The 16,753-nt window shown below is 45.2% G+C and overlaps 1 protein-coding gene across 2 annotated transcripts in view; it reads left to right on the top strand.

The window, feature by feature from the left end:
- The window catches only part of Npl (N-acetylneuraminate pyruvate lyase), a 42,339-nt gene that overhangs the window by 10,652 nt on the left and 14,934 nt on the right, over positions 1 to 16,753 (top strand). For both annotated transcript variants that reach the window (XM_006249997.5, NM_001013984.1), the window contains exons 3-6: positions 2,674 to 2,747; positions 4,159 to 4,246; positions 10,023 to 10,080; positions 15,445 to 15,520. In XM_006249997.5, the coding sequence (XP_006250059.1) occupies positions 2,674 to 2,747; positions 4,159 to 4,246; positions 10,023 to 10,080; positions 15,445 to 15,520 (296 nt within the window). The remainder of the gene's footprint in view (positions 1 to 2,673; positions 2,748 to 4,158; positions 4,247 to 10,022; positions 10,081 to 15,444; positions 15,521 to 16,753) is intronic.

Raw genomic sequence — 16,753 nt, 5'->3', positions numbered from 1 at the left:
AACGTTCCCAGCCCAAAAAAGCCCTTCTGTATGCAAAAGGAGTTTTAACACTGAAAGACAAACAGAAGTTGTTCTCATGGGTTGCCATTTTCCAGCCTTTGCAGACATTCCAAAGGGGCATAGGCTGAGAAGCTTTTCTAGATGATTCTTCCACTGCCCTAGAAACTCTAGTGTTTCAACCATTCCTAAAAGCATTTAAAAACATCCCCAGACTGAGCTGTCTTCTTAAAAAGACAGATCATGCATCACCTAGGAGCCCAGATAGAATTGTCTGTCACCCAGGGCAGCCTGAAGGTGTGTGGCAGGGAAGGGGGTGGATATAGGGGGAACCCCTTCCCATTGAGCCAAAAGCAAAACAAAAACAAAACTGTAAAGTTTACCAAGGAAGGAGAAGAAATTTGACTTTCACCTGCCTACATCTGCTTGAGGGGTATAACCAGCTCCCTAGAAAGAGGCACATGCCAGGACAGACCCAGACATAACGGCAGCTCTGACTGAGGGGGAGGAAAGAGGAGGTAGAGTTTCACCCCAGCTGTCCCTCCAAACCCAGCCCCATGACTGCTTCCCAGCACCCCTTCTTAGGATTTACCATCCACTGCTCTGAACCCTGATGCACGTAATTCTTAACTTGGCCACAGCTTCCAGGTGTTAGTAACTTGTGTTTACACAAACTCCTTGACTCCATTAACATACAGTGAGAGTTACAAAGTATCACAGGAGATTTGGGAGCCTGAAGGCAAAGTTTCCTGTTTTGTGAAGCACAAGTGACTGAGACAGTATTATGTTGGGGCCTGAGCCACTATAAAAAGTGCCCTTCTCTCATGGCTTTAAATTGGTGACTTTTTTTTTTAAATCTATCCCTTAAGCACCCCTTTCCTGCCTCTGGACTGTGGGCAATCATCACCCACAATGTGGTCTATGCCATTAGTATCTTTTCCTTTCATCTCAGGATCTGCCCCTTTCTATTCTCTCTTTGTTTCCATTCCCTTGGCCAAAATACCCTTTGATGTCTGTTTTCTAGATGAATTCCAATTTTTTTTATTGCTGTTTAAGGAATAAGATGAAAAGAATGATAATGAAGCTAAACCCAAATTAGCCTGTGGTCCTCCTATACAAAAGCAGAAATGATGGCCAACAGGTTCGCTGTGTTCCTGGCAATGGAACCATGGTTCTGCAACAGTAAACCCAGACTCACCTTTGAATTTTTACTCTTAGGGTGGTCATCCATCCACCCTACCTTAATTTGCCTTTTTTATTTGTTTTTTTTGTTTGTTTGTTTGTTTGTTCATTTGTTTGTTTTATTTTTAAAACAGGGTCTCTCTGTGTAATCCTGACTGTCTTGGGACTCATCAGTCTGGCCTTGAACTCAGACATCTGCCTGCCTCTGCTTCCCAATGCTGAGATTAAAGGCATTCACCCTCACTGCCGGCTGCCACCTTAACTTATTATAATGGTAGGCCATTGAGTGCAGGTTTTTTAGTCCATTTATTTCTAAATTAAGGGAAAGCGCCCTTATCACCTTACGCATCTGATCTTTCTTTGCACTTCAGACTGAGAAGTACAGGCAGGTCGCACGGGGAGTTTGTTAAAATGCAGGCGCTCGGCCAGTTGTCTTAGACCATGCCTGTGATGTCAGCAGCTGAGGAGCTGAGGCAGGACTAACTGGAGTTCAGGGCCAGCTGCAGCTACCTAGGGAGAGGCCAGCCTGAGCTACATGAGACCTGTGACTGGACATTGTAAATGTACATCTTATTGAGAGAGCTCAGCTGAGACACGAAAGAGTGAAGAAAAGGAGAATATGAAGGTTATATCCAAAACAGTGCTCCTCCCAGCAAAGGAAGCACAGGGATTTGCTTTTGGAACTCTAGACACATTCAGTCCTAGGCATTCCCAGTAGGAGGTCACTCCTCTGCATCTCAGTTAAAGGTCTCTCTGTTAATGGTTTGTTCGTTTCTGGTTTATATGTATGTGTGTTTGCCTCTGTGTGTGTATGTGTACTGTGTGCGGGGCTGTTGCCTGAGGAGGTCTGAAGAGGATCCCAGACCACTGAAACTAGAGTTTCAGATGCTGTGAGGCACTGTGAAGGGCCAGGAACTAAACCTAGGTCTTCTGCGAAAAGTGCTCTTAACGGCTGAGCCTTCCCACGATGACCCACATGATGGACAGAGAGAGCAGGTCATAATTTCTAAATAAAAGCTGGCAGAGACATTTGGAGGCTTGCTTAGCTCCAAGTCCTGGATTACTTACGTTAGGATTCGAGTGGCAGGAACACCTCTGGGAATGTTGGGTTACACCAGAACCGGAAAGTTTCTCCAGAAGGGAGGCAAGGCTAATGAGATGGCTGCGTGGGTAAAGGTGTTTGCCACACCCAAAACCTGATGATTTGGTTCACTCCCTGGGACCCACATGATGGACAGACTCCCCAAAGGGGAGTGGCCTCTACCCGTGTGGGTGCACACACACGCACGCACACACCCCATGCATCACTACCACCAGTTTATGACTTGTGCATATTAAACAAGCCATCTATCAACTGAGCTATGTAGCCAACCCTGGAGTAGATTTTTAATAATTATTAATTAATACGAGCAGTTCGTGAGCCAGGAATTGGTTGAAGAATCATCTAAAAAAGTAGACTAAATATGCATTATTCCCTATTTGCCCGTCTTTTAGAGAAATCAACTTTCCTGTCATTGGTCAGTATGTGGATTACTTGGTGAAGGAACAGGGAGTGAAGAACATTTTCGGTAAGTCATCTTTAGAGTTTTCTGGATGTGTCTAGCTTGGGCCTTAGCAAGTCATAGTTCTTACCTGACCAGGAGGCCATACAGCATGTGTCAGAGGTCATGGCAGAGCCTGCTAGGAAAACTAAAAATTTCAAATGTGTAGGCTCACTGATTTTAGGTCTGCGGCTTCCCCGTAGAGCACCTCGTTTAGCAGTGTGCCAACAAATACAGTGTTTTTACCCCCCACTTAGAGACAAAACTCTGTGCCCTAGAAACTGGTGAAGTCATGAAACCAAAAGGGGGTAAAGTAACAACAAAGCCTGCTTAAGTAACAGTTTAGCTCCCTGATACAGGGCCTGGCAAAGTGGCACAGGCCTTTAATCCCAGCACTTTGGAGAAACCCTGTCCAGGAGGAAGGAAGGAAGCAAGGAAGGGAGCAAGGAAAAGAAAGGAAGGAAGAAAGGAAGAAAGGAAGGAAGGAAGAAAGGAAGGAAGGAAGGAAGGAAGGAAGGAAGGAAGGAAGAAAGAAAGAAAGAAAGAAAGAAAGAAAGAAAGAAAGAAAGAAAGACCTCTTTTCTGAAGGGAAACAGGAGCAGTAGATCTGGGAGAGAGGGGAGGTGAGGAGGAGGTGTTGACTAGAGGGAGAGGAGTCCGGGATTGGGGTGTATTATATGAGAGAAGAATAAAGGAAAAATACATTTACAAGGAGTTAAAAAATAATTACAAAAAAATAAATGCAAATGAACTCAATGTGGTAGGTAGCGTGCACCTATAATCCTAGCAGGTAAGAGGCTAAAGCAGGAGGATAAGGCCAGCCTGAGATACAGTGTAACACTCTGCCTTTAAAAAAACAACAAAAACAGGGGCTGGGGATTTAGCTCAGTGGTAGAGCGCTTCCAGCGTGAGGCCCTGGGTTCGGTCCCCAGCTCCGAAAAAAAAAGAACCAAAAAAAAAAAACAACAACAACAACAACAACAACAAAAACAAAAACAAAACACTGGACTAGAGAGGTGGTTCAATGGTTAAGACCCTTGCCACTTTTGCAAAAAACCTGAGTTCAATTCCAAGCACATCAGCTTCTCACAACCACCACATAGCCCCAGGTCCAGATCAAACATGCTCCCCCGGGCACATACATGTACACAGATACGCAGAAGTAAAAATATATTTTTTAATTCCCATCTATCCCTAATGGCAAGGAGCGATTTCTAACCAAAGTCACAGTAGACTGTTTTTGACTAGATGAAGGAAGAAAAAAGGATCAAGTCTGAAGTAAAAATGGACAAGCAGTGCGCCCCCTCCAGGCTCCATCTCTGTTTATTTTTGTGCCCCTTCCTCTCTTGCAAGGGTTTCACACCGAATCCTTTCAGACTTAGGATCAGAGGAACAAAAAGCATTGGGGTCCTACTAACCGATTCTTCGTTTAAAACAGTGAACGGCACCACGGGAGAAGGCCTGTCCCTGAGCATCTCCGAACGTCGCCAGGTCGCAGAGGAATGGGTTCGTCAAGGGAAGAACAAGTGAGTAATTAGGCTGAGAAAGCAACTCACGGGCAAGGTCTGTGCCAGCAAGGCTCCTCCCACCGTCCCAGTCAGCTGACGGGGGAGATGAGCGGGAGCTCTGAGCCTCCCACGCTTGGCGAAGAGCGTCCTTCCTTTCTCTGAGGAAGGGCAGCCGGACCACAGAACACCCCAGCTCTTATTCAGAAGCCACCTCTGTGAGGCTGAGCTTCTCAGGGTCTCCTGTACTCGGACTGGAAGAGGAGAACAAGAGGGCGGCCTGCTGTTGTGTGTATTATTCCTCTGTCTTACTTGGGCCTTCGATCGCTATGACGGAACACCATGACTGAGCATAAGCAGCCTGGAGGGAAAGGGTTTATTTAGCTAATACTGCCTCATCATAGTCCATCACTGAGGAGAGTCAGGGTAGGAACTCAGAGCAGGAACCCAGAGGTGGGAGCTGGTGCCGAGGCCGTGGAGGAGGGAGACTTAACTGGCTTGCTCCTTATGGCTTCATCAGTTTGTTTTATTTTTATATTTTATTTTATTTATTTTTGGTTTTTAAAGATTTATTTATTTATTTATTTATTTATTTATTTATTTATTTATTTATTTAATGTGAGTACACTTTCAGAAATACCAGAAGAGTGCATCAGATCTCATTACAGATGGATGTGAGCCACCATGTGGGAACTGAACTCAGGACCTCTGGAAGAGCAGTCTCTTTTTTTTTTTTTTTAAAGATTTATTCATTTATTATATATAAGTCCACTGTAACTGTCTTCAGATACACCAGACAAGGCAAGAGCATCAGATCTCTTTACAGATGGTTGTAAGCCACCATGTGGTTGCTGGGAATTGAACTCAGGACCTCTGGAAGAGCAGACAGTGCTCTTAACCACTGAGCCATCTCTCCAGCCCCGGAAGAGCAGTCTCTTAACCACTGAGCCATCTCTCCAGTCCATTATTTTTGGGGTTTTTTGAGACAGGGTTGCTCTGCGTACCCTGGCTCTACTGCAACTCTCTCTGTAGACCAGGCTGCCCTGGAACTCACAGATATCCACCTGCCTCTGCCTCCCAAGTGCTAGGGCTAAAAGTGTGTGCCACCACACCCAGTTTATTATTTTCTTATATGCCCTAGAACCATCGTCTGTCTATCTCTTACATCAATCCCACATTAAGAAAATTCCCTAGACAAATGGTTCTCAACCTTCCTTATGCTGTGACCTTTTTTTTTTTTTTTTTTTTTTCTTTTTTTCGGAGCTGGGGACCGAACCCAGGGCCTTGCGCTTCCTAGGTAAGCGCTCTACCACTGAGCTAAATCCCCAGCCCCATGCTGTGACCTTTTAATACAGTTCTTCATGGTGTGGTGACCCCTACTATAAAGTCTGTGGTTGCTGGAGAGATGGCTCAGTGGTTAAGAGCACTGACTGTTCTTCCAGAGGTCCTGAGTTCAATTCCCAGCAACCACATGGTGGCTCACAACCATCTATAATGGGGATCCGATGTCCTTTTCTGGTGTGTCTGAAAACAACAACAATGTATACTCATATACATAAAAAAACAAATATTAATAAATAAAAGTCTTGTTGCTGCTTCATAACTGTAATTTTGCTACTGTTACGAATCATACTGTAAGTATCTGATACACGACCCCTGTCAGGTTGAAAACCTCTGCCCTAGATTCTAGGGCCTGAAGACTTGTCTACAGGGCAGTCTATGGAGGTATTTTCTCATTAGGGTTCCTTCTTCCCAGATGACCCTACTTTGAGTCAAATTGACATAAAACTAGCCAGCTACCCAGAGCGTCACACTGGGGAGCTCTTGCATGGTCTTGTCTGTTTTCTCAGGTTGTGAAGCCTAACCCTGCCATCTCTGCCTAAGTGTAAACTGAGGGAAAGGTGTGGTCGGTAGTACTTAGGTGTGGAGGTAAAATGTTGGTCAGTAGAAACAGCTGAGCCAGGGCCCCTTCTATATAGCTACTTGTGGATGGGAGAGCCTGAAAGCTGGCCTCTACCCCTGGAAGCTTCTTCATCCCTGATGAGGGGATGCTAACACAGCTTACCAGAGCCACGTTGCGTGGGCTTTTCCTTACTGTTTTTATTTTTTTCTATTTTGGGTGGTTTGGATTTTTGTTGTCGTTTTTGGTTTGGTTTGGTATTTGGTTTTTCGAAGAAGGAGTTCTCCACATAGCCCTGCCACCCACCTGTGCCTCGGAGTGTTGGGATTAAAGGTGTGCACTACTACTGCCTAGCGGTCTGTTTTTAAATTGATGCAGGGTGAACCCCTGCCATGTTCCTTATCATCATCGTCACCACCACCACCACCACCACCACCATCATCATCATCCTTATGTGTGGTGTGTAAGAGCATGAGCAGCATGCGAAGGTCAGAGGATGGCTTAGAAGAGTCAGGTCTCTTCCGTCAGTCCTGGGGATAGAACTCTGATCCTTAGACTTCTCGGCAAGCCCCCTTACCCGTTGACTTCATCTCTCCAGTCTGTCCTTTATTATCCCCCAGGGGAGAGTCTTTTGTCAACCTGGCTGGCCCGGCTCAATTCATTACGTAGCCAGAGATGACCTTGAACTTTTGATCCTCCTGTCTCCACTTTCCAAATGCTGGAATAGCAGGTGTGCAGTGTACCAGGAGACTGAAGTGCCCTAGAATTTTTATTTTTATTTTTGAGGCAGGGCCTCTTTTACTGTCCAGTAACTCACTATGTGGTCTAGGCTTACCTTGAACTCACAGAGACTCACCTGCCTCTGCCTCTGGAGTGCTGAGGTTAAAGGTGTGTATGCCACCATGCTTGCTTTCTCAGGACTGCTCTATTCTTTAGACTTAGCCGTGCTAACTAACGGCAAAGGCACTCCCCCTCTCCCTGTCATGTTGCTCTTATGTCTTTAGTTCAACATTGTTAGTTTCTAGGCCCCTGCAGTAGTACAAGTGTACTATATTTCTGTGAGGTTTCCCTTTCATTCAGTCCTGAGGTGGGGCGGGAGGGAGTGGGGGATGAAGGGGGTGCCTGTCAGTGTAAAGGTGGGTTCTAGCTGGGGAAGGAGGCTATGAGATCTAAAAATGCAGAACCCGGTAGCTGAAGTTTCCTTTGTTTGATGGAGGAGAGGAAGTCCCGCCCCGCTGTCACACAGCTCCCGGAAATTGAGGTCAGCCTTTTCTCTTCCTACAGAAGATTCCTCTTTTCCTCTGTATTCTTTTCCTCTGTAGTTTGCCTTGTTTTTATTTCTGCCCCCTTTCACCCCCTTGCTTCTTTTCTTTTTAAGAATGTTTTTATTATCTATTCATTTTATGTTATGAGTATAAGTGATAAGTAGTGTCCACCAACAGAATGAGCCAATTCAAGCCAAATTAAAGTATAAAGGCAGGTTTATTGGGGGTAGCTCTTCGCCAACCACATTGTTGCCATGGAGAGGGAGACAGAGGAAGAAAAAGAGAGAAAGCATGCAAGAAGAGAGAGAAGAGAGAGATAGGGAGAGGTGAGAGAGAACCAAAATGTCAGGACTGAGGGATGCTGGGAGAAGCTGGAGGCCAGATCTGCTTTGGTTAAGCACCTCAACAGCTTGTCTCCGGTCTGAAACCCAGTAGTATGTCGGTGCGCCACATGTGTGCTTGATGCCTACAAAGGCCAGAAAAGGATGTCAGATTCCCTAGAGCTGGCATTACAGACAATAATGTAAGTGCCGGGAATTGAACCCAGGTCCTGAAAGAACAAGCCAGTGCTCGTAACCACTGAGCCATCTCTCCAGTTAGGTTATGTTCTTGGTAAACCAAGCTCTCATTCTAAGCTTCAGAATCCTGCATGTCCTGGAAACTGAGTACAAGCTCCCTTTTATGCAGGTCAGGACCTGGTGACCTGACTCAGCCCTTGCATCCACATTTCTTGCTCATGTCTTTTCCTTGATATGAAGCTCTCCAGTAGAAGAGTTCTGTCTCTGGATGTTTTGAAGAAAGCCTTTGTACATCTGGATCCTGAAAGAACTGCCTTGCTGTGGTCTTCTACAAAAATTTCCTTTCTACATGCTGTTGTATTTTATAAAAAAAAATGAAAAGGAAGCCAGGGATATGTTTGGTGAAGGCGTGGTATAGTGGTATGGTGTGTGTGTGGGGTGGGGGGTGCCTCTAGAGGCCGATGCTGAAGCATCCCTTCCCCCTGAATAGAGTTTATTTAGGGCATGGGGAGGGGAGTTGAGGGGGTAGTAGGGACAGAGAGAGACAGAGAGACAGAGAGAGACAGAGAGAGACAAAGAGACAGAGAAAGAGATGGGGCAGGGGAGGGAGAAGGGACAGAGGGAGAAGAGGGTAATAGAGCAAGAGACCAAGAGAAAAAGAGAATGAGGAGGGGGCAAGCAGCACCTTTTATAGTGAGTCAGGCATATCTGTCAGGCTGTTGCCAGGTAACTGCAGGGCAACACAAGAAATGCTAACACAAGCACTTGTATATAGAAAGTGTGTGGCCTGTAGATAGTGTGCTGCCTGTATATAGAACATATATAATTTCCAAGTGTTTCTGATCAGGTAGTCAACACCAGGAGCAAAAGAGATTTTGTGAATAGGAAGGAGGACAATTTAAAATAATTTTGGAGGGCTGGGTATGGTGGTGTACCCCTTTTAATCCCATCATAATGAGCTCCACAATAGAACCTATCCCAAAAATAAATAACAAATAAAATATCTTGGGGGGGTGGGGGTAGAAGAAATGGCTCAGCAGGAAAAGGCACTTGCCTGGAAGCCTAACATCTGGAGTTCAATCCCCTTACCCGCTCTCCATACACTGGATTATTGGAAGGCTGCAAACCATGTGGGTGCTGAGAATCAAACCTGGGTCCTCTGGAATAGCAGCCAATGCTTTAAACTGCTGAGCTATCTCTCCAGCCCTAAAATAACTGTGGATAGTGGTCAGTTTACTTACTGTATGAGACAGAGAAATAGCTTCATGCACTTTTTAAAGTTGAACTGCTACTCATTGAATCCAGATCTGCCTCCTACATGTTAGGGTAGTGCCCTGCCATTGAGGCATATCCTAATTATGTGTAGCCCTTTTGTATTTTTTATTGAGACAGGGTCTCAGTAAATTCCCAAGGTTTCCTTAAACTTGTGATCCCCCTGCATCAGTTTTCCAAATAGCTGGGATTATAGGCCTGGGAAAATAGGCTGGGAAAATAGGGTCTATTTTTATTCATTCTTGCCTACTTTTTTATTCTATTTTTTTTTCTAGACAGGGTTTCTCTGTGTAGACCTGGCTGTGCTGGAACTTGGTTCTGTAGACCAGGCTGACCTCGAACTTGCAGAGATCACCTGCCTGTGCCTCTGCCTCCTGGGTGCAGAGATTAAAAGGCATAAGCCACCACATTTTTTAATTTTTTAAATAATATTTTTAATTTCTCGAGAGTTTTATATAATATATTTTTAATTTTTGGTTTTGAAGACAAATAATTTCAGTATTTTCCCCAGGTTGGCCTTGAATCTGAAATCCTCCTGCCTCAGTTTTCCAAGTATCTGGGATGGCAGACCTGTGCCACTAGACCCAGTTTTCATTCGTCCTTGACTAGTATTGGGGTTTGGGTTTTTTATGTGCATGCACATAAGCACCTGTGCCATGGCCTGTGGATGGAGGTCAACGGAAAACTTCTGGGAATGGATTCTCTTGTTTCATGTTGTGGGCCCCAGGGATGAGGGTAGACACTGATTCAACCATCTTTTTAGTCTCAGGGCACAAACCAGGATGGTGCAGCCTTCTTTGTTCCTCTAAACTCCAGGAAGTTCACACCCTTGTCTTCTGCAGGTTGGACCAAGTGGTGATTCACGTGGGAGCACTAAACTTGAAGGAGTCACAAGAACTGGTATGGCTATGCTTCCCCCCTGCCCCCGAGACTACTCAAGGAACCTCTTTTTTTATGCTAGAATGGATACCAATCCTATATTTGTCTGGAAGAGATCAAATGTGGGACCGCTGGAGCAGCCATGGGGCCATGGAAAGGCGGTAGCTCAGAGAGATGCCAACAGCGGATACCAAGGACCAGCCTTGGCTTGGAGAGGGGTTCTGAGGAAGGGGTGTCTGGGAAAGGTGAAACAAATGACCAAATTGTGGGTTCAAGCTGGCCACCTATGTTTTGCTGAAGATGGCTTTCTGTCTGCCTTCTCTCTGTCCTGCTTTCTTCTCTCTGATCTACCTTCTTTCTGAAGATTAGAGACAGCTCTCTCTCTCTCTCTCTCTCTCTCTCTCTCTCTCTCTCTCTCTCTCTCTCTGTGTGTGTGTGTGTGTGTGTGTGTGTGTGTGTGTGTGTGTGTGTGTGTGTGTGTGTGTTCTGCTTGAGACCGTTCTCCAAGTAGTTTTCTCCTTCTAGTCTAAAAAGTTCTCTGGACAGCTCATCTCCTGCAGATCATAAGTCTTTTATTTACATATCAATCAAGTTATTTACTTCAGGTTTCCTTTTGAATATCCTAAGAATCAGCATCCAGTGACCCCAGCCCCTTAATTCTTAGGTGACAGCAAGCACACATTTTCTTTCAACATTGCAAAAGAATTCAGAGATCTTGCTGCCCCTGATAGTCTAGATGATAAACTAGCTGGGTGGGACCCCCATCCTGAAATTACCATTTCTACCACACCTGGACCTGGACTGGATATGTCCAAGGCTGACCTTGAACTCAGGAATCTGCCTGCCTTTGTGTCTTTCTGACAAGGTGGCTCATTAATGCAAATGCCTCTGTTACGTTAGGTTCATATAATTCTTTTTTTTTTTAAGATTTATTTATTTAACGTGTATGACACTGTTGCTATCTTTGGACACACCAGAAGAGGGCATCAGATCTCATTACAGATGGCTATGAGCCACCATGTGGTTGCTGGAAATTGAACTCAGGACCTCTGGAAGAGCAGTCAGTGCTCTTAACCACTGAGCCATCTCTCCAGCCCAGGAGATATAATTCATATAATTCATACTGCATTCTTATATTTCTGCATAGTTGAGAAATGATATATTTTCTAACCCATGTTTGTAGAGTTCTCTTCCACATCCTTAAGGCTGTCCCCTTAAAGGTCCCAGTGTTTACCATTTTGCTGAGACATTAGCCACACCTTCACCTCCCGGACTCATGCATGCTCAGATTATTATAGAGCCATTAAAGTAAACAGAGGACATTCCATTCCTCGGAGAATGTGAAAATATGTTCATTATTTTACAAACAAGCCTTGTGCTCATGACAGCCACTGATACTCATATAGCCCCACTCTGCTGGCCCTGCCCCAGGGGCAAGAACTATGTCATTCTGTTCCCACTAAAGCCACGCCGGACCCAGCAAGTGGACAGGAGACAAAGGAACTTCCTCCAGGAAGAGCTGAGGTTGGATATAAAGCCGCTGAGTCTGCAGAGCATGGGCCAACATCTGTGTTTTCTGCGAAGTGAAGGCAAGGCCATCTGCTGGACAGAGAGGGAATAGGAAATGAGGCAGCCCTGGAGAATGGGGTTCTTCAGAGGTTCAAAACCAAAGCTGTAAGCCAGAAACCTATCAGACGAGCTCCCCGTTCAGAACTGTAGAAACCAGCCAGATACAGTCTTCAGCTAGGACATAGGATCAAGGAAGCAGAGACTTGGGTTGCTCTAGGCTTAGCGATTAGGCTAAGTTAGATCAGAAGGCCAGACCAGAGCCAGGCAAAGTGGCAGACACTCTGTAATCCTAGCTCTCTGGAGACTGAAGCAGGGGAATCGGGAGCTGGAAACCAACCTGGGCCACATAGTGTCACTTGGTCTCAAGAGAAAACAAGCAAAAGCAGGTAGTGGTGGTTCTGGGGCCTGGGTGATTTGATTACAAAAAGAACAAAGGGTTTATCAGAAGGTCCAGAACCCCATACAGCTACAAATTAACTGTGTCCCCAGGATATTCTAGCTCCAAGATTACAGTGTTTTGGTAGTCTAGCTCCATAAAATTTGTCTGTTTTTCATATTATTTGGCTCTAATGTGAGTGAATACTATATACTCGTGGAATTACAGTTAAATGTTCTTAGATAAACTAAAGGGATGGGCTAGGATGGCTCAGTTGGTGAAGTATGTGTTCAGCAAGCATGAGAACCTGGATTCAGAGCCTCAGAAACCACGTAGAAAGGTGGGTGTGGCTACAGTGCCCATTACGCTAACCTTAGAGCAAGCAGAAACAGGTGGATCTCTGAAGCTCATCAGTCAGCCAGACCAACCCCATCAATGGACAAATATCAAGTTCAGCAAGAGACTGAAAAAAAAATAATGATAAAGGTAAAATCTGGCATCCTAGTATATGCCTTTAATCTCAGCACACGAGGGGCCAAGGCAGTTGGAACTCTGTGACTTCTGGGCCAGCCAGGACTACACAGTGAGACCATGTCTCAAAAATAATAACCCACAAGTTGTTCTCTGAGCCCATATGCCGGCACACACGAATAAACAAAGATTAAAATGCCGTCATGTCAGATGGAAAGAACACAACTGAACACAATTAGTATAGAAAGAGATCATGAATGCTGTCCTTTGGGACAGGGATGAGCTCCTAAAATATCGGTACACAGGGAAGCAACGGTATTGCTGTCTACTAAGCTGAACCCTCTAGTGAGCCTTAGACAGTCAGGTCACCTGCTCCCTCTGGTCATTCCCTCTTCTCACCTCTCAGATAAGGATCCCTTTCTTCTTAAACAGAGTACTAAATAAAAGATTCACCTACACCCTGTGCTAATGGTGCTGATGCCCAATGTCTCTACCGATCTCTGAACTACATCCCAAACTTCTCTTAAATTCCATCATTTACTTCTGTGGAAAGATTTTGTTTGTTACTGCTAGAGACTAAACCGAGGACCCTGCACAGACAAAAGCTCTTCTATTGAGCTGATTCCGCAATCCTCATGCAAACGGATAATTATATCTGCTAGGTGTTTCCAGGTTACTGTCGCCGGACAAGCCCTTTTTCCTTTCTGGGTATGGGACAAGGTCTGAAGCAATCAGCAAGTATATGCTGAGTACTGTTGTGTCCTGTACAACTAGCTTGGATACAAGAGTGAACAGGATCTGTCCCCTGCCCTATAGCACTAACCCTCTAGCTGGAGGACAGTCACCTAGTACAACTGTCTTACAGCATGATAGGTTTAGGCCAGATGTAGTTGCACGTACTGTATTCCCAGCACCTAGGGAGAGGAAGGCAGGAAGATCAGAGTTCGAAGCCACCTTGATACTCTTCTTTTTTTTTTTTTAAAGATTTATTCATTTATTATATATAAGTACACTGTAGCTGTCTTCAGATACACCAGAAGAGGGCATCAGATCTCTTTACAGATGGTTGTGAGCCACCATGTGGTTGCTGGGATTTGAACTCAGGACCTCTAGGAAGAGCAGTCAGTGCTCTTAACCACTGAGCCATCTCTCCAGCCCTTGATACTCTTCTTAAGATAGATTTAAAATGTTAGGGGCTGGAGAGATGGCTCAGTGGTTAAGAGCACTGACTGCTCCTCCAAAGGATCCAGGTTCAATTTCCAGCACTCATATGGCAGCTCACGACTGTCTGTAACTCCAGTTCCAGGGTATTAGGTACCTTTCCCCAGCTTCCCTGGGCACCAGGCATACATGTGGTACATAGATATGTGTGTAGACAAAACACCTATTCTCATAAAATTATAAATAAAATAAACATTTTAAAGTGTTAGGAGTGCCCAAGGAGAGGACTTGTGGGTTTTTTCCTTTCCTCTAGGGGAGTTGAAGAGGATGTCAGAGCTTGGCACTGTGTTTCTTTTGTGGTGTTTATACTCTTCTCCTTCTTAACCTTTCTCTTTTTTCTTTTCTTTTTTTTTTTTTTTCCGGAGCTGGGGACCGAACCCAGGGCCTTGCGCTTGCTAGGCAAGCGCTCTACTACTGAGCTAAATCCCCAACCCCCTTCTTAACCTTTCTCAACCGCACTCCCCATCTGTAATGTCAGCTCAAAACATGACTGTTACACCCTCCCGTGGGAAAGATAATATCGCTGAGTAGGCAGAACAGTGGAAGAGAAATTATACATGCAAGTTTCTCTGTTGTAAAGGAACTGCTCGTGGCTTAGGAAAGTGGTTTGGGTGGTGTGGTAAGATTTTGGGGTGGGTGTGTATGCTGACTGAAATCCAAACAAGTAGCCAGGCCTGGTGGCACAGGCCTTTAATTCCTGTTTTTGAGAAGGTGGAAGGAGGCAGATCTTTAGTTCAAGAATAGTCTAAACGTGGAGAGACCCAGCACTGGAGAGGCTGAAGCAGGTGGGTCTCTGTGAGGTCAAGCCTGGTCTACTTAGGCCAAGGCTGTGTCAAAAATCAAAAGCAAGCAGAAACTCTTGTGGGTGACTGAAAAGATGGCTCAGAGGTTAAGAGCACTGACTGTTCTTCCAGAGGACCCAGGTTTGATTCCCAGCACCTACATGGAGGCTTACCACTGCCTGTAACTCTAGCTCCAGGCATCTGACACCATCTTCTGGTCTCTGTAGATGACTCTGTACAAACACACAAAAATAAAATCAATGGGAATAAATCAAGAGGTGCCAGAAAGATGGCCCAGTGAGCAGCACTTGCTGTGAAAAAATAAACTAAGCCCTCAGCTCACCTGAACCAGGACATTCTTTTTTAAAAAAAAAGGGGGGGGGTATTTATTTATTTAATATAAGTACACTGTAGCTGTCTTCAGACTCACCAAAAGAGGGCATCAGATCTCATTACAGATGGTTGTGAGCCACCATGTGGTTGCTGGGATTTGAACTCAAGACCTCTGGAAGGGCAGTCAGTGCTCTTAACCACTGAGCCATCTCTCCGGCCCAATCTGGGACATTCTTGGCCATGATGTTTTAAGTTAGTGGTTCTCAATTCTGTAAGTCTTGACCCCTTGTGGCGGGGAGTCAGTGACCCTTTCACAGGGGTGGGCTAAGACTATCAGGAAATGCAGATCTTTACATAACGACTCATAACAGCAGCAAAATTACAGTTCAGAATTATCGGTGAAAGTAAATTTATAGTTGGGGGAGGTCCCCACAATATGAGGAGCTGTAATAAAGGGTTGCAGCATCAGAAGTTTGAGAACCACTGTTTTCATTGAATTGGTTAATCTGTCCATTCTCTAGCAGGGGGGTTAGTTGGCAGACCTGAAGAGGTTGTTGCTGAACTCTAGTGTCTGTCAGGGAGTAGGCTGTGGGACTACCATCGCTAGCTCTACTCTGGCCTTTTTTTTTCCAGGCCCAACATGCAGCAGAAATTGGAGCTGATGGCATTGCTGTCATTGCGCCTTTCTTTTTCAAGTCACAGAACAAAGGTAAGGAAGGACATTGGTCTGAGTGCACACTGCTTTGCCACATTCACCCTTGCTCTCATTAATATGTGTGTGTGTGTGTGTGTGTGTGTGTGTGTGTGTGTGTGTAGTTTATATATATTTAATTCATAAACGCAAAGTCCTGTAGACTGGCAGTGTCACATTGCAGTGGAATACCGTTCCTCCTCCAAGCTCTATAACAAAGCACTTGGATTTTGCCAGCTGTCTTAGTTAGGGTTTTACTGCTATGAACAGACACCATGACCAAGGCAACTCTTATAAAGGACATTTAATTGGGGCCGGCTTACAGTTCAGAGGTTCAGTCCATTATCATCAAGGCAGGAGCATGGCAGCATCCAGGCAGGCATGGGGCTGGCGGAGCTGAGAGTTCCACCTCTCATTCCAAAGGCATTTAGGAAAAGGCTGGCTTCCAGGAAGCTAGGACAAGGGTCTCAAAGCCAATTCCACAGTGACACACTTCCTCCAACAAGGTCACACCCACTTCAACAAGGCCACACCTACTTCAACAAGGCCACACCTCCAAATAGTGGCACTCCCTGGGCCAAGCATATACAAACTAGCACACTGCTCACCTAGCTGGTCATCTACTGAGCCCTAGCTGGTAGGTGCCTCTGTTTGGGTCAGGTGTACACTCCTGGTGGAATAAGTTATGAGGTTTCAGAGTTGTATGTCAAAGCATGAGCCCATTTTTCTCAACAGTCAGGTATAAATGATGGTCATTTTGAAGCTACACGTCTGTCCTATTTAGGATTGACGAGTTGCGATGAGGTGAAAAGGGATTTCACCAAGTCGCCCACTGTCTCCCAAGCAAGCTATTGCTTTCTCCTTCTATAGTGCTTTCTTTCTTTGAAGAAACTATTCGTATCCAAATTTAAGGAGAGGGAGAGAGGGACAGAGACAGAAAGACAGAGACAGAGAGACAGAGACAGAGTGGGTTAGTTCTGGTCTGGTTTTTTTTTTTAAAGATCAGCTCTCAAATAGCCCAGCCTTCCCTTGAACTCTTGTTTATTTGTTTGGGGAGAGGGCACTGAGACAGGATTACTCTGTATATCACTGGCTATCTTGGAACTCACTGTGTAGACCAGGCTAGCCTCCAACTCATATAGAAATCTGCCTGCTTCTGCCTCCCGATATTAGAGCTGATATTAGAGACATGAGCCACCATGCCTGACCTTTGAGCTCTTTATGCAGCAGGAAATGTTGAATTTCTGCTCT

This window comes from Rattus norvegicus, chromosome 13 (genome assembly GCF_036323735.1).
Source record: "Rattus norvegicus strain BN/NHsdMcwi chromosome 13, GRCr8, whole genome shotgun sequence".
NCBI classification, from domain to species: Eukaryota; Metazoa; Chordata; class Mammalia; order Rodentia; family Muridae; genus Rattus; species Rattus norvegicus.
The sequence above is the reverse complement of the archived record's forward strand: the minus strand, read 5'-3'. Positions and strand labels throughout refer to the sequence as shown.